The 18,713-nt window shown below is 37.8% G+C and overlaps 1 protein-coding gene across 1 annotated transcript in view; it reads right to left on the bottom strand.

The window, feature by feature from the left end:
• The window catches only part of CFH (complement factor H), an 87,818-nt gene extending 82,655 nt beyond the window's left edge, over window positions 1–5,163 (bottom strand). The window contains exon 1 of the mRNA XM_077824428.1: window positions 5,106–5,163. Coding sequence (XP_077680554.1) covers window positions 5,106–5,163 — 58 coding nt within the window. The remainder of the gene's footprint in view (window positions 1–5,105) is intronic.
• Between the last annotated feature and the right edge of the window lie 13,550 nt (window positions 5,164–18,713).

Raw genomic sequence — 18,713 nt, 5'->3', positions numbered from 1 at the left:
AACTCCTTTACCTTTCATCATTTATAATTCACTAATATGAAAAAAGAAAAGGAGTACTTGTGGCACCTTAGAGACTAACCAATTTATTTGAGCATGAGCTTTTGTGAGCTACAGCTCACTTCATCGGATGCATACCGTGGAAACTGCAGCAGACTTTATATATACACAGAGAATATGAAACAATACCTCCTCCCACCCCACTGTCCTGCTGGTAATAGCTTATCTAAAGTGATCATCAGGTTAGGCCATTTCCAGCACAAATCCAGGTTTTCTCACCCTCCACCCCCCCACACAAATTCACTCTCCTGCTGGTGATAGCCCATCCAAAGTGACAACTCTTTACACAATGTGCATGATAATCAAGTTAGGCCATTTGTGCAGGAAATGGCCTAACCTGATGATCACTTTAGATAAGCTATTACCAGCAGGACAGTGGGGTGGGAGGAGGTATTGTTTCATATTCTCTGTGTATATATAAAGTCTGCTGCAGTTTCCACGGTATGCATCCGATGAAGTGAGCTGTAGCTCACGAAAGCTCATGCTCAAATAAATTGGTTAGTCTCTAAGGTGCCACAAGTACTCCTTTTCTTTTTGCGAATACAGACTAACACGGCTGTTACTCTGAAACCTGTCACTAATATGAATGCCTATAGCTGTGTAAGGAACACAATCTCAGAAAGTTATGCAAAACCAGGAGAACCATTTATTACAGAAGAAGTCTGTAAAACTAAAGTGTACAACTGTGTAAAATTATTACTCTAAACCCACTAGAGGGTGCTCACATGCTATCAAAAACCAGATGCTGGGACTTCCACAGAGTAACTAGCAAGACGCATTAAAACTCATTTGCTTTTTTAATGCTTTAACTTTTTGCTCCCCCACTTTTTTTAACAACATGTTGGATTGATATCCTGATTAATCACTAGCAATTACTACATAGCAACAACTAAGTGAAATGTATTCCTCATCTTCACTTTCTCTCAAAAAGATATCTTTTCTTTCTTCCAGTTCCAGAACTTCTGCATACTGTTCTGCTCACTTGAATGGATAAATGATAATAGTTCTATAACTAAATATCAACATTTTGGCTGCAGGAGTGTTTGTGCAGCAGTAACATATAAAAAACATTGGGCCCTCAGTTTTTTTCATACATCTGTAATGCATCTTTATGACACATTTGTGCACCAAGTATTCACCTTGAAGTTCAAATAGGTAGTGAGAAGGACAGAATGTGTATTTAAGTGTTTCCATTTTTTAGTGTATAAATTCCATTAAGTAGTGAATTTTTCCCTTAATGTCTATGAGAAACTCTTATTTACTGTGCATGCTTACATCAAAGGGAAAATCAAAGGGAAACTTCAGTGTCTGCTTCATTTTTTTCTTTAATAAATGACACCTTTGACAATATTGTTTTTGTTGACAAATTAAAATAAATATCTTATGATCATTTCAGTGGTTGCACATGATTCTAGATTTGGTTTTCTTTATATCATTTAATTCAGTGTGTGAATTTTATGTAAGATTCCAGTGCAATTTATTTTCCCCCAGCATTAATGAAGTGGGACATTTTAAGATTTCCTACAAAAAACCTGGGTTGAAAGGAGACCAGGAATTTCTCAAATTCTACAGAAATTGTATATTTCAGAAAAGCTAATGGCACTTTGAGTTCTCAGAATGTGAAAGGCCTAGTTAAAAGCTCTTTGTTCATGAAGATTATTTTTTTCATTAACGATAGCACTAACTTTTCTAATCTTCCCCACCTATATCATCTGCTTTTGTAGTCTCTTTCATTAGCAACTTCAAGAACATTTAAGCAGCCCTAGAGCTCAACAGAATACCAATGCGAGACTGATCATATCACACAGAGGACACTATCATATTCAAATCCCACTTCAAGCATGTTTATAAAGAAAAAGCTACATATAATGTTTTTATTACAGCAAATATAAAACCCAATTTGATCTTGTTCACAATTCCATTTGCTCTCTATATACATGCTGTTGGTAGGCTTCTTGGTTGGCCTCATTAACCATGAAGCCAGTTCGTCAGCAGAGTAACTATCTATTCAAGTAATTTTCTCTCTATAGTCTCCATAAGAGATACTGTAAAAGCCTACATTGCACATAGCCTACATAGTAATAGCAACTAGTTTGATCATTCTCACAATATTTGACATAGTTAGATTTTCTTAATGAACAGGCTATGAAACATTAATTTTCTCAAACTTAACTAACATTTATATTCAAGATTTTTGTTTCAAATCTAACCTTCTTTCCAGGTTGTCATGAACTGCACCTTCCTGGGCACGCACTTTGTTCAACACTGGTGTCTCTGGGTCACTGGTACAGCCCTGTTACACCTCAAAGCTTCCTCTCAGGACACTTGCTTGTGAATATTGGATGATCCTGGCTGCTTTTCCTAACTCTATTTTGAGGACTCTTCAGATTTTTTTCAAAAGATCTTGATTGACTATGCTTCCAACTTCTGGGTTTGGTAAACCCCTAAATGCTTATTTAAACCAGAGTAAATATAACAAACATAACAATAGTTTTCAGTAACCCTTCTACTTCTTACTCCCAGAACAGAGGGAAAACCTATAAAGCATAGCACCTCTTCCCTTCCTGCTCACAGACTATTTCTCCAACCTCTGTGTGATCATGATCCTATGCTCCTGAAGAGCAAACTGACAACTCTCAGATTCAACCCTCCCTCCCAAATTTCAAATGAGCAGTCTGGGTACAGCTTCTGTTCAGTAGTCCTAGCCTCTATTGGTCTGTCTACACTGCAATAAAAGACCCACAGGAGTTGCAGTTGTCCTGGGCTGACTGACTTGGGCTGTAGGACTAAAAAGTACAGTACAGGCATTCACACTCAGGCTGGAGCCAGGGCTCTAACATCCCAACAGGGAGGCGTGGGAGTGTGTCTCAGAGCCTGGGCTCCAGCCCAATCCCAAACATTTACAGTGCTTTTTCTTTTTTTTTATTCTAGCCTGTGGCACCAATAAATTCAGAGGCTCATTCAGTTTTTTCAGTGATTATTGCTAAAGAATCAGCTTACATTCTGTGAATTTCACTTCACCTAGATTTATTTTTGCATACTTTTTGGTCCCTGACTCTATTAATGACAACAGAACAGTATTTATATAATACTAGGCAGCTTGTATTTTTCTTTTAAGATATGAATCACATTTTTTAATAGAAGTCTGGTACAGAGAACTAACAAATAAAGTAACGAAGCTTAATGTATGAGTAAAGATGCAATAGTTTTCAGAATGAAGATCTAGAGGCTGATATTCCACTCACAAACTGGTGCTATTCCACTGATTTAGATTTAATTACTAACAGAAGCCAGGGGGGAATCTAAACTCTGTCTAATGTCTATACTTATTGACAGAAACCGTGGCCACTTTGAAGGTAATGGGAGTTTTGTCATTGACTTCACTGGGGTTAGGATTTCACCCATCACAATTATCTATTTATTGCTCAAGCAAGAACTTTACTAACCATGATTTTAAAATATATTTAAAAGAAAATAGAACATAAATTCTGGGACACATAAGCCATTAGCTGTTTTTTTAAAGACATAGTCTGTGCTCTACTAATTGTGTCAATCGTGTGGATGGGTGACACTTTTGTTTTAAATTCATTTTAGTAAAGGGCTCTGAGACAAATTGTTCTTTCATTTACATTGCTGTAGATCTGGAATCACTCCACTGTAGAAAACGGATTTACCCCTGATTTGCAACAGTGAAATTTAATGGTAACATCTGTCCTGCTGAATCAAATGTTGCCTCATTTACACACCCTTGCAATCCCACTTATCTGAGAAATGTTATATGGGTGTAAAAGGGAGGCTAAACTTGACCCACTTTGTTTTTTCAAACTTGATGATATTTTTACACTACTTTGAAACAACTTAGACCTTAGTACAAGGTTTGTAAAGTAGTATATTAGTTATACGTTTTAATAAATAATTATTTGGTTTAAATTATAACAGCAATAATAACTTTGATATTGCCTACTGACTTTCCAGTTAAAACTCTCTCCCGCTGAAATATTCTGAAAGAGAAGAGGGTATCTGAAAAATATTAGGTCCCAATCCTGCAATCTTTACTCAGCTGCAAGGTCCCACATAAAATCATTGAGATTGCTTAGGTGACTAAAAGCTCAGGATTGTATGTAATTTGTAATTAAAAATTAAAAGTGATCATAGAAGTGAGACATCGATCAATGAGACCCTTCTCATGCAAATGCAGGTAGAGTTCCTCAATAGAAGGCATTCTGGATATTAAACTATTATACACCCTAATCAGACAGTATAGACACATTCTTATATTACAGAGGAAACCATTTGAAAATTAAACAAAAAGGCAGTTTGTTAGCCTTAGGGCATAAGAAATTGATCCGTGTTACAGTAAATGTCAAGAGGGCCTCTAAAGACGTACAGGGAGCACACAGCTGGAACTAAAAAAATGAAGAACGTTTCCATCCATAAACTTTGCCCCTTTAATGGACGAGAAGTTTATTTCTCTGTCATCAAGCCATACAACCAGGATTTTTAAAAAATGTATTCCAGTCAATAGAGCAAATGGTATTCTTGCAATTTAACTTATTAATGACTTACAATAATTACTGTAAATACAACAAAATCCCTTAACCAAAAGAAAATTTTATAACTTTTTCAATATTATATATAATATTTACCTTATTCATCCTACAGGAGATTTGTATTTAGTCACAATTATTAGATGTTAGCTTTCAACAATTTAATAACACAAATTCAATATATTAAGCTGACAAACATATTGGACTTCTTGGCTCTAGTTTCTAAGCACAGTAATCATTGGAAAAGCTGAACTTCAGTTTAATAGCTCTGGGCATTACAGCAGAACGTAGCCAAATATACCGTTGACATCACACTTACTATAAGATACTGAATACTGAGTTTTGCAAGACAGTTTTAATTAGTTTTGACTCCAAGACTCTGCCCAAAAAAATGGTTAATGAAAGTTTTATCTGTATTCATAAAATATTTTGGAGACCACTTGTCCCAGACTGACCCCAACGTATCAGTTAGGATCATGTCTTTGTTTTTAAGAAACTTACCTTTTTCTGCAGTACATGTCCACAGTAGGAGCAAAACAGTATAGCCCAGCAATATCATCTCAGTGCCTCAGAAGCAGACCATTACATTTACAATGATAGATGGTACTTTCTGTTGTTCTCGGCTATGTACACTCTGTCTTCTAACACTAACTGCTCCTGGAGCTGACCTTGCAAAGATTTTATTCTCTGACTTCAGCAATCACTTCCCCTAATCCTCTTGCAACACACAATAGTCTCTTTCTTTCTACACACATGTATTATGCAATCTTTGCAGAAAAAAAAGAGACTTGTTAATATTGGTTGGCTCTCTTTCGGTGTTCTGTTTGCTTTTACCACACACTTCATATATGAGACAATCCCTCCTGCTTAACAGAAAATCAAATCAAAATAAATACAAGTTGCTTCATTGAATCTAAAGTTTATTTTGGAAGGATATTTTCTCTGTGTTTTATATGCTTAATTAATTAAATGTTAAATTGTATATGTTGTAATAACAACTAAGGGACAGATCCTGACCCACTGAAGTCAGGTACAAAACTCATTTACTACAACAGAAATAGGATCAGGTACCTAATCTTTCTTCACACTCTGAATCCTTTCCTAGCAGACCAACAGTCACACTGAGGTTATTCTAAAACACTAAGAAATACAGTATTGGGCCCTTGCAGAAACAGTTATATGGAGGGGGGGGGAAAAATTGAACAAAAAGAGATAGTGAGTAAGATCCAGCTCAGTACTTTTGTGGAAAGTGGAGAATTCTCCTGCATTGTGCTACTACTCCACATCCAGTGACAAAAGGCAGAGTAATTTAAACAGGTGTGCAACCAGGATGGCATGCAATTCCAGTTTACTAAGGAGAGTCTACAGCAAGTGGAATTGACTAACTTTGCCTGCATGTGATCATATCTGTACCTGTATTTGCTGATAGTCTGCCACTCTTGCCTTTTGTTCTTCATGCTTGCAGCAGACCATGACAATTCTGGACTCTACTGCCCAGACCAAGGATTCTCAAAATTTTCACAGGGTGGGCCATCTCGTAATAAAGATTATTTCATAGAACACCTCCTCTCCAATTGGCAACTGCACAGACAATTTGTTCTCCCATTCACAATCACTTTACGCAATATGTGGAATCTACAACGATGGCTTATGTGGAAAAAATAATATCAGTAATACACTTAGTGTATTTTTAAGCTTCTTTTAATGCAGTTTAGCAAAGTAAACAAGGAGTATAGCCCATAGCATGTGACCAGATACGTCTCTGAAGACCACTACCAATTCACAGACAAGAGTTTGGAAACCTCTGAACTAGTAATATACTTTTCACTATACAGAATAGAGCTGGGAGGGAAACAGGTTTCCCATCATGTGAAAATTTTCAAAGTATATAAAAAAAAATCCTATGCCCTATCAAGACAAAAAGTTTCTCAAAAAGAAAGAAAGAAATGGTTTGAGTCAATCAAAACATTTCATTTCAATTTTGACTTTTCTTGTTTTTTAAAACTTACTTCAGCTAGACAGCAGTAAAGTCATTTCAACTTGAAAAAACAAACATTTTTATTTTGAATATGTCAAAATGGGGCTTTTCAACAGTTTTGAAACTTTGCTTTCCAATAATTCTTCAATATTCATGGAAATTGATCCTGTTTTGTGAACAGTTTTGATTTCAATATAAAAATGGTTTGTCAAAAAATTCCCAACCAGCTCTTGTTTGTTTGTTTACAGTAAACAAGAGACTTGTTTATTCTTCAAACAATTTCAACCTTAAAATTTGTTTTATGTTTACGATAAACCAACTTGATGCTGTGTTAAATTGGTGTTTTTACCTCAGTTAATAGGCAGTGATGTGTTTTTGTGTCTTTAGAGGAAGAAACATTATTTCTCTGAACTGTTCAGCAGTGGACTGGACATCGCAGAGCACATGGTTGGGAAAATTTGGGACTGGGAGTGTGTTGGGGATAGGGAGGTCACCCTGCTGGTTGTAACTAAGTCTGAAAGAAGTCAGAGTGGGGCTGTGGGGTTGCATATAGGCAACTGAGGTTGGAGCTGCTGAACTAGGGCTGTCTAGCACACGTATGGTTTGACCCACATGCTTACAGGCTGGTTGTGAGAATGTCCTCAGCTGGGAGCTACAGCAGCAAAACATTGTAATGCACCCAGGTTTGCAGGGCATATGGTGACACAACCCCTCCCTGGTCTGGATTGCACCCTGAACCCTGGAACAGATGCCAAGGAAGTTTTTTTTTTTTAATCTGAAGTTTAAAACAAACATATCCCTCAGCAATGTTTGCATCACAAACATTGCAGCACTGTATTTGTGCAGGAATATGAGACACTGAAATGGAGAGATATACATAGTAAACAAGTAGTATAAATACAAAAAATAAATACGATTTATCTTATTTATATATATAAATATATAAAAAATGTACATATATAAAATTGTCTCTCTCATCAATGTACCTTAAAAAAATAACATCTGTATGAAGTTTGGTGTTAAGGATGGTAGAGAATGCAGGGGTTTGAGCTGCTGCAGACAGGGAGCTATGAAGTTTTTTGGCAATGCTTCATGAATAAAATTATTCATGTAGTAGCAGCAACATTCCCCCAACCCACACACTCTACTGGTGGCAAATTTCTGAAGTGGGTCTTAAACCATTGGCAGCTGTTCCATGTCATCTATTCAGCATACAACCCAGCTACCCTGGCTGGGTGCTGCAATGAGAATTTCTTTCTGTAAGAAAGTTAATGAATTTTTAAAGTCTACAAATTGTTACTGATCAATGAGTAGTTCTACTGAATACTATTAATATAGTGATGTGATAATAGATGTATGTTTTAAAAGTACAACAGTGCAGTCAGGAAGCATTATTTTATTCAGCTATTCTTTAGATAACTATTCCAGTGACAATATGTTTTTCCTGGTAGTCTCAGTCCAACTACTGAACAGGTTTTATACATTGGCATTCCTTGTCAGACTTGGCTGAGAGACTTAGGCTTCCACCTGTCTGAAGGCTGATCTATCCTATCACCCCAAGTACTGGTGCTTCCTGAACAGGAGTTAGTCACACAGGATAAGGCATATTTGTGATGCAGTTTGCGGAAACTTGTACTGCTGTTGCTGTCTGTACACAACTGTGTTTGTTCTTCGGATAAGATGAGAAAGCCCTTAGTGAAAACTTGTTACATTCATGATTAAAATAAAAAATGTGTCTATTATCGTATGTAGTTCAGGGCAACTGCACCAGTATTCCCTACTCAGTGTTCCCTCCACAGCACCCATGCTAGGTGTGACACGGGTACAACCTGGAGTTGTGGGACTGCCGTGCCTCCTTAACTCTGCAGCCTGGGCTGGCTCTTTTTGCCAGGCCTGCTTTGCCAGGGACAAGCAGCAAAACCCTCCAGGGGCTGTTATCACTCAGCCATCAGCATGCAGAGGCATACGCAGCTAAGTTGCATGAATGTTCCCTAAGCCACTCATGAACCATACAGAGGGAAACACCAGAATATCTCTCAAGCCTCCAGCCTTGCACTCCAGAAATATACCATCTTACACTGCTCAAGATCTTCTCCTGAACAGTGTAAACTTATAAATGAGTTTACTACTTCATCAAAGGAAAGTGGACATGCTCCAGCCTTTGTGACCTCAGCAGATTTCCCAAGCACTTTAGACAAACTCACTGGTAAAACATTAAAGTAAGTTTATTAACTACAGAAAGATAGATTTTAAGTAAGGCTGTCGACTAATCAGAGTTAATACACACGATTAACTCAAAAAAGTAATCGTGATTAAAAAAATCACAATTTAGCGCAGTTTTAATTGCATTGTAAAACAATAGAATACCAATTGAAATTTATTAAATATTTTTGATGTTTTTCTACATTTTCAAATATATTGATTTCAGTTACAACACAGAATACCAAGTGTACACTGCTCACTTTATATTATTATTATTGATTAAAAATATTTGCACTGTAAAAATGATAAAAAACCAGTATTTTTCAATTCACCTTATACAAGTACTGTAGTGCAATCTCTTTAGCATGAAAGTGCAACTTACAAATGTAGATTTTTTTTGTTACATAACTGCACTCAAAAACAAAACAATACAAAACGTTAGCGCCTACAAGTCCACCCAGTACTACTTCTTGTTCAGCCAATTGCTAAGACAAACAAGTTTGTTTACATTTATGGAAGATCATGCTGCCCACTTCTTATTTACGTCACCAGAAAGTGAGAACAGGTGTTCACATTGGACTTTTGTAGCCAGCATTGCAAGGTATTTACATGCCAGATACGTTAAACATTTGGATGTCCCTTCATGCTTCAGCCACCATTCCAGAGGACGTGCTTCCATGCTGATGATGCTCGTTAAAAAAATAATTCATTAATTAAATTTGTGACTGAACTCCTTTGGAGAATTGTGTGTCTCTGGCTCTATTTTGCCCACATTCTGCCATATATTTCACGTTATAGTAGTCTGGGATGACGACTTAGCACATGTTGTTCATTTTAAGAACACTTTCGCTGCAGATGTAACAAAACGCAAAGAAGGTACCAATATCAGATTTCTAAAGATAGCTACAGCACTCGACCCAAGGTTTAAGAATCTGAAGTGCCTTCCAAAATCTGAGAGGGATGAGGAGTGGAGCATGCCTTCAGGAGTCTTAAAAGAGCAACATTCCAATGCGGAAACTACAGAACCCAAACCAGCAAAAAAAAAAATCAATCTTCTGCTGGTGGCATCTGACTCAGATGATGAAAATGAACATGTGTCGGTCCACATTGCTTTGGATCGTTATTGCGCATGTACACTGGAATGGTGGTTGAAGCATGAAAGGACATAAGAATCTTTAGCACATGTGGCATGTAAGTATCTTGCAACGCCGGCTACAACAGTGCCATGAGAACACTTGTTCTCACTTTCATTCTCACTTTCATTGTGAACTGGTGGCACTGTGAACAAAAAGCGGGCAGCATTATCTCCTGAAAACATAAACAAATTTGTTTGGATGAGTGATTGGCTGAACAAGAAATAGGACTGAGTGGACTTGTAGATGCTAAAGTTTTACATTGGTTTTTTTTTACATATTTGTAAATTTTTAAGTTCAACTTTCATGGTAAAGAGATTGCACTACAGTACTTGTAGTAGGTGAATTGAAAATACTATTTCTTTTGTTTTTTACAGTGCAAATATTTGTAATAAAAAATATAAAGTGAGCACTGTACACTTTGTATTGTGTGTTATAATTGAAATCAATATATTTCAAAATGTAGAAAACATCCACAAATATTTAAATAAATGGCATTCTATTATTGTTTAACGGTGTGATTAATTGCACAATTAATCGTGCTATTTTTTTAATTGCATGATTAATTACAATTATTATTTTAATCACTTGACAGCCCTAATTTTAAGTGATTATAAGTGGTAGGCATAAAGATTAGAGATAGTTACAAAAAAAAAAAAGTAAGCATGTAGTCTAAATCCTAAACCGTCTTAGACTAAGCAGTATTTGGATCAAGCAATTTTTCTCACTCCAGTGGATGCTGTAGGCAAGTTACAGTTCTTCATACATAGGCTGACTTCCCTTCTCAGCCTGGGACAAGTCTCCTCAGTTCAAATCTTTGTTTTTCTGGCATTCTTGTTGCTTTCATCATAGGTGGGGGAGGAGAGATGTAAAGTCATGATGCCACTGTCCCTTATTTTATACCACCATTTCATGTGCCTGGAAAATACCAGCCCAGACATATCCTGGTGGGCCTTTCTGAGTCACAGAGTCAAGCAATCCCCATTTTGTGAGGCTTGTGTAACTCTCCTACATAATTGTAAATCCCTTGTTTACAACTCCACTGCTGATTAATGGTTGTTTAATGCCCAACTGGGTGCAGGTCACCTCCTTTGTTGTCACTGGAGAACTAGTAGGTGGGTGACTCCCAAACTCACAGCATATTTCAACAACAACAATAGAGCAAAATCTGATGACTTCATATACACTAATTTAGAGAGAGAGAGAGAGAGAGAGAACACACAATACATGGCATGCTTTGTATGAAATATGACAATCATATGTGAATGATGGACATGGAGGTTACAGGGTACCACTTTGAGTTACAGTGTGTTACACTAGGCTATCAGCTCCTTAGAAGTCACCTCTCTTGTGTAGAAACCCGAGTCTCTCTTCCTCCTGACCATGGTGTTTCAAGGTGCACAGTTCCCTGCCTACACTGTAATCTCCATCAAGTCTGACCATCTAAAAGTCCAGAGTTCACACTTCTCTCTGAAGTCTATAAACAGTATAATTGCCTGCAGATAAATTACCACACAGCCCTTTCTAAACAAGCACATTTATTCTTAAGGTGAAAGCATTACAGAAAAAAATATAACAAAAACAATAAAGGAATCTACACACAGGCTAACAAGTTTACCAAAGATTACCTTCCAGCTCTAACAAGGGCTCTGGTAGGACTCAATGTCTAAAACCACACGAAGGGGTTTTCTGTGGTTACAAGTTCATAACAGCTTTTGTATTCTCCTCCTACTAGGTATTTCAAAGGAAATCCCCTTCATGCATATTGTTTAAAAAACAAATTTGTTCAATATAGTCCTTTGATCATCCTGGCCCACAACCTTTGCAATTAATACAATGGATTCCAAAGATACTTACACTTAATTTAATAAGATCTCCCAAGGATTTTTCAGGAAACTGCCATATTTTTCACAGCACCATTTCACTGCCTCTGGTACCCATTTATTTAGGGAACAAATGCTATTACTAATGGGAACACCCATTTATTCCTGGATGTAATATCAGACAGATTTCTTCACCAAATAGTCACTTAACCAACAAAAAGTGATGCTATTTTAGACTTAGTTGTGGTAAATAGTGAGGACATGGTCATACAAAATAACTTTGGCGCCAGCAATGAGTTGAGCCACTTTACATTAAATAGAAGGATATTCAAAACCGGGCCAGTAACTAAGATTTTTTTTCAAGAAGGCAGGTTAGAGAAATTAAGGGAGCTAGTTAGTAAAGTCAACTGGACTGAAGAGCCCAAGGCCTAGAAAATGGAGGCGGTTTGGGATTTCTTTAAGTCAAAGATGCAAAAACTATCTGGAATTTGCATCCCAAGCAAGGCAGACAATCTTGTAGGGAACAACCACCTCAAAAAGGATATTAGAAATGGAAGAAGGCAATGATCAGGCAGAGAGGGGGGAGGTACATTTTGGCAGTGACAAAGTGCAGAGATAAAGTGAGAAGTGCCAAAATCCAGGTTGAGTTAGACTCTGAAAAGGAAATCAAAACAAATAATAAAATGTTCTTTAGCAATATAAATACAAGAAGAAAATATGAAAAGAAATGGGGCTGCTACACAGTGAGGCTGGAGTAGAGATTTAGGATAACCTAGGTATGGGCCCAAAACTAAATAAATACGTTGCCTCAGTTATCTACTGGGATGATAATGCAGAACATGAGGGGAAAGGGAGAAGGGCTAATGAGAATGAATATATAGAAATGAAAAATACCACATCCAAGTTTGGAAACAAAACTAACTGAATTTAATGTGTTCAGACTGGGTGTGAGAGGGGAGACCACAATCTTCATTCCAGAATACTGAAATAGCTGGCTCAGAAAATTGCAAGTCCTGTGGCAAGAATTTTTTTTAAATGTATCAAATCCAGGGTGGCACTGTACGACAGTAGAATAGCAAACAAACATAGTATAGTATCTGTATTTAAGAAAGGGAAACAAATGATCTGGACAACTACAGACCTGTTAGCCTGACCTCACTAGCATGCCAGGCTTTAGAACACATTTTGAAGGAAACAATAATTAAAGACATGGGATGAAATGCAACATGGGTTTATTCAAGGTAGATTGTGCCAGACTAACCTGATCTAGTTCTTTGACAAAATAACTGATTTTTTAGAAAAGTGAAGTATGGTAAACTTTGGTAAAGCATTTGATGTGAAATTATGTGGGAAACTTGGGTTAAAATGGAGAAGATAGGGATTAGTACAAGAATTGTACGGTGAGTAAGGAGCTGTCTAAAAAGGAGATGATGACAGACTGTGCTAAAAAGAGAACTGTTGGACTAGAAGGAAGGTACAAATGGCGTTGCTCAAAGATCAATCCTAAGACTTACTTAATATTGTAAATTAATGAACTTGGCACAAAAGTAGGAGTTGTGCTAATGAAATTTGCTGATAACACAAAGTTGGCATGCATTGTCAATACAAAGGAGGATTTGAATATTTTACAGGAAGAATTAGATAACCTCCTGGACTGCAGTAATAGACATAGGATGAAACATAATAATACTCTTCAGAGTGGAAGATCATGTACTTCAGGACTAATAAGAATTTCTGCTGTAAAGCAAGGACTCATCAGTTAGTCAATCACCGGGTGACCATTATCCACCAACATGATGTGGCCATGAAAAAGCAAATGCTATTCTAGTATGTATCTGATGAAGTATTTCCAGTAGAAATAGGGAAGTATTCATGCCATTGTGCAAGGCACTGGGAAGCCCTCTTCTGGAAAACTGTACACGATTCTGGCCACCCATGTTTAAGAAAAAATAATTTGAACTGGGACCAGCACAGGATGATCCAGGGAACAAAGAGCCTATTTCACACAGTGAAACTAAGAGAGCTTGGCTTGTTTAGTCTAGCAAAAAACAAAGGCCGAGAGGGGATATGATTTATCTCTCTCTCTCTGTGTATATATATATACCCATATCTCAGGAGGGTAAAAACCAGGGAGAACGCTAAAGGACAAACACAAATGTATATAAACTGGTCACAAATAAATTTAGGGTGAAAGTAGAAGAAGGTTTCTACCCATCAGAGGAGTAAAATTCCAGAGATTTTCAATAGGACTAGTGGGGGCAAACAACTTAACCAGTTATAAAATTGGACTTGGTAAATTTATGAGCAGGATTGCATGACAGAATTGATTGTGACAGCATGGTACTAGATTCAGTGACCCAGGAGATCCCTTCCTGTCTTACATCCCTATATGTTTATTTTTCCCATGAACATCTCCACACTTTCTTCACTGTTTATTAAGCCTGGAAAGCTTTTCCTTAATGAATCCACAAAACCGTTATCCTTCTCCTCCTTCAAATCCCTCCAATTCTGTTGTGACACCTCCAGTAAAAAAAGAAGACAATTAACGATGGCTAGGTTGAGCAGAGGTTTAAATAAAATAAATACATATTTTTGAATGATTCATAACCATCAGGTTGTACACACAGCTAGTCTGAGTAACTATGTAATCTTATTCTTGCCTTCATCTTCCCTCACCCTTCCTTTTTATTGCTTGTTACACTCAGTTGTTGCATTTGGTTTCAAATTATCTGGAAACAATTTACAATGGAAGGATGGTTTTGTGTTTAAATCTTTAGATAGGGACACAAGAGATCTGAGGTTAATTCCTGGAACTGACAGATTTAGTGACTTTCCTACAGTCCCACCAGCTCTCCTTGCCTCAGTTCCCCATTGATACAATGAGGACAATAATACTTCTCTTCTCTCACCCTTTGTCTGTTTTGCCTCTTTGAATTGCAAGATCTTCAGATCAAGGAGTACAATTATATATTTGTATAGCGCCTACCACAATGGAGTCTTGGTCTCATCTGGATCCTCTAGGTGCTACAAACTACAATTCAGATCAGGGGCCATGCCGTCCTCTGTATTTATATAGCATCTTGCACAATAGAGCCCTGATCATGATGACCTGCTTTGGTGCTAACCCAAAATACAGACATGTATAACACAATAGATTAATCAACTTAATTAACATATATAGCCACAAGAATGCAAATTACAGCATGAGGATAGAAGATAGCTATATATGCTAGCTATATTTTGTAAGGTTCTCTTTTCCTTTCATTTTTGCTGAAAAATATATTAGCACTAATGGATTGCCAGAAACAAATCAAGAAAACTATTCTCTGTTTGAGATGTTTACCTTGTGCAGTACAGAAAGGCCATATTGTGAGGAAACAAAATTTCACATCAAATTCATTTTAGAAGTATATCAGGGCACATTTAACAGCTGATGTCATTATGATACGTTCTGCTAAGGACTACACATTTCCTAGATACTTCTGAAGTAGCCTTGCAAGCTGTACTAGGCCAAACCTGCTCTGTCATAAATATAAAGGGAAGGATAAACCCCTTTAAAATCCCTCCTGGCCAGAGGAAAAATCCTTTCACCTGTAAAGGGTTAAGAAGCTAAAGGTAACCTCGCTGGCACCTGACCAAAATGACCAATGAGGAGACAAGATACTTTCAAAAGCTGGGAGGAGGGAGAGAAACAAAGGGTTTGTGTGTCTGTTGGTATGCTGCTTTTGCCGGGGATAGACCAGGAATGGAGTCTTAGAATTTTTAGTAAGTAATCTAGCTAGGTATGCGTTAGATTATGATTTCTTTAAATGGCTGCGAAAAGAATTGTGCTGAATAGAATGACTATTTCTGTCTTTGTGTCTTTTTTGTAACTTAAGGTTTTGCCTAGAGGGATTCTCTATGTTTTGAATCTAATTACCCTGTAAGGTATCTACCATCCTGATTTTACAGAGGTGATTTCTTTACTTCTATTTACTTCTATTTCTATTAAAAGTCTTCTTGTAAGAAAACTGAATGCTTTTTCATTGTTCTCAGATCCAAGGGTTTGGGTCTGTGGTCACCTATGCAAATTGGTGAGGATTTTTACCAAACCTTTCCCAGGAAGTGGGGTGCAAGGGTTGGGAGGATTTTGAGGGGAAAGACGTGTCCAAACTACATTTCCCAGTAAACCCAGTTAGAGTTTGGTGGTGGCAGTGGATATTCCAAGGACAAAGGATAAAATTAATTTGTACCTTGGGGAAGTTTTAACCTAAGCTGGTAAAAGTAAGCTTAGGAGGTTTTCGTGCAGGTCCCCACATCTGTACCCTAGAGTTCAGAGTGGGGGAGGAACCTTGACATGCTCAAAGGCATAAAATCTATCCTATAGATCACAGCCATTGACTGAATGCTCTGCTAACTCAGTAAATCCACAGATCACTAAGTCTTCCTGTCAAGGCTGATTCCCCACTCTGGCACTTTGAGTGCAGAAGGTGGGGGCCCACAAGGATTCTACAAATTAATATTGGCCACTCCAGGCTTGGATTACACTCCCAAGGTTACAGCTTTTTTCTGATCTTGGATGGGTAGATGCTGCCACCTCCCAAGTGCAAAAAAACCCCTTTGTGAACCCAGGAAGGCGCACTTGGGAATTTCTTCCTGTGGGAATTCCTCAAGCCCTTTCACCTCCCCTCTGGGGGAGAGTGGAGAAAGAAAACAAAGGAAATCAGCTGTTGCCACCAGCTAATCAAATAACATATGCACAAACCTCTTAGGGACTCAAAAATCCAATCCTGTTTTTTTAAAGAAAAGGTAAATTTTATTAAAAACAAAAAGAAATACATAAATCTGGAACTTAGGCTTTTTGCTAGTTAAAAAAAAAAACAATTATAAGGATTAAGCATCAAGATATGTTCTTGAGGTCCAGTTTAAGAGTTATAAGCAAAACAAAAAGCACCTGGGATTAGCACAGATGAGTCCACAAAACATAAAGAAATAAAAGAGATAAACCTAATCACGTCTTCCTGGACATTTTCTGATCTACTTACATAACTGGGGTTTCAAATGAGTAGTTTCTAGGTTTGATCTGATAATTTTCATACCTGGCTCAAAGCTTTTTACAGCATTGCTGCTCTGTCCGCCCTCTCCGGAGAACCACAACAGACAAAGGGAAGCTTTTTCCCAATTTTAAAAAGTTCTAGCCTTTTCATTGGCTCTTTTGGTCAGGTGCTCACTCCCTTCCTTTTACCTATGGACTTTTTAACCCTTTACAGGTAAAGCAAGTAGAGAACAGCTACTAACAGGGATTTTATAGCTAACTAGCTGGCTGGGTGTCCATAAAAAGGAGCTAGCCCCTCCGCCCCCCCCTCCCCCCCGTTCATTTATCACACCACCAGACAATTAAACACTATCTGGCTGATGTAGCTTTAAGACTGACTTCCAATGGGTGCCAAATCTGTAATCCCCATTTCCAGATTTGACCATATAACCACAGGAATGTGACCAAGTGAGACTCTTTCAAACTTTTTGGAATGTAAGCAACACGAGCCCCAAAAGCCTGGTAGCTGGATAAACCATTCAAATAATTAATCTTGGGGAACAAAAGCAATCCAAAATATGAGTGCAGGGGGGAGGGACCCTGAAAACTAAGCTTGATCTTTTGGATCCTTCCCTGCAGGTTTCCAGTCTGCCTAATCCTCTTAAAACATCAAGAGAAAAATAGCAGTAATGGATGTAAACTTTGTAAAGAATGCAGTTCTAATTGCTATTTTTCACTGCAGTTTCAAGAGCCCACTGAGTTAGCTCCTGCACATTTGATGACAGCATGATTTGTGAGTTAGCTGAATCCAATCCGGATGAGATAAAACAGTCTTGTTTGGATAAGAAACCAACTAGAAGTTGTTCAAGTTATACAGCTATTGGAAGAACTTTGTGCTTAATACTTACTCCCCCTGGTTCTCTTCTGTTTTGTTTTTATTTTTTAAGAACTGTCATGACACCAGGTTTCCTAGACCCCATACTGGAGTAATTGCTGCTACCATCGAGCTTCACGTTTGGTGATTTTATTTCATGTCACCCTCACTCTGCTCCTTTTTGCAGGGACACTGTCCCCAGGGGTGGGGGTTTGCTGGTACCTATGGTAGGTGCTTTTTGAAGGCCATTGCAGGAAAGCCCAATCACTCCAGTCTTCATTTACAAACTGTTGTTGTATTAACTACAAGTAAACCCGTGAAATAACTCATTCTGAGTCCCTTTCTGGCACCTTCAGCCAGGCCCCGGACACCTGACCTCTAGCCTGTCAGACTCAACCCTCCTTCCCAACCATCCTTGCCCAACTGCCAGAATTCGAATAAACATTCCGTGGTTGCTCCCAGCAACCAAAAGACCCTTTACAGAGTCCTCAGATGTGACATAATTGTCATGTCCAATCCCAGGTTTCACTTCTCTTGCAAACCTATACATAAATAGCTTTAATTTACCACATTACTTCATATTCTCCAGAAGGACAATATAATCTTTGTCAGTGTTCTTTATTACAAGAGCATAATCCGGTGTAGGGTAAATAAATGGTAAAGAGAGATGAGGTGATTAGCTAGGGGAGTCAAGCTTCTTACCTTTCTAGACCATTGTATAGCACTGGAAACAATGGTAGCCAGGTGATGGAGGTAGAAGGTGGGACGCCTTACCTCAAAGCTTCTCCTGATGAACAAGCCAGTCTATTTGATTCACCAAGGCACTCAATAGCAGAGAGATCAATATCTGGGAGCCAGCAGTTAATTTGCTAATGCTAAATAAAATGTTTTTATTTCAAATACTAGATTTGCTACCAGTGGAGATAATTGTCCATTGTGAAGAAAGATGGCAAACTCTAGTCTCTAGTTATTGGTAGACTGTACTTTAATGATATTTATATATTTTTAGAAAGGGTTAAATTTTGTCTGTAAGGAACACCATCCCACCAAGCACTTCTAAAAGTGATGCATCTCACAAAAAACAA

This window comes from Eretmochelys imbricata, chromosome 8, assembly GCF_965152235.1.
Source record: "Eretmochelys imbricata isolate rEreImb1 chromosome 8, rEreImb1.hap1, whole genome shotgun sequence".
In the NCBI taxonomy this organism is placed as follows: Eukaryota; Metazoa; Chordata; order Testudines; family Cheloniidae; genus Eretmochelys; species Eretmochelys imbricata.
This window is presented reverse-complemented; position numbering and strand designations above follow the sequence as displayed.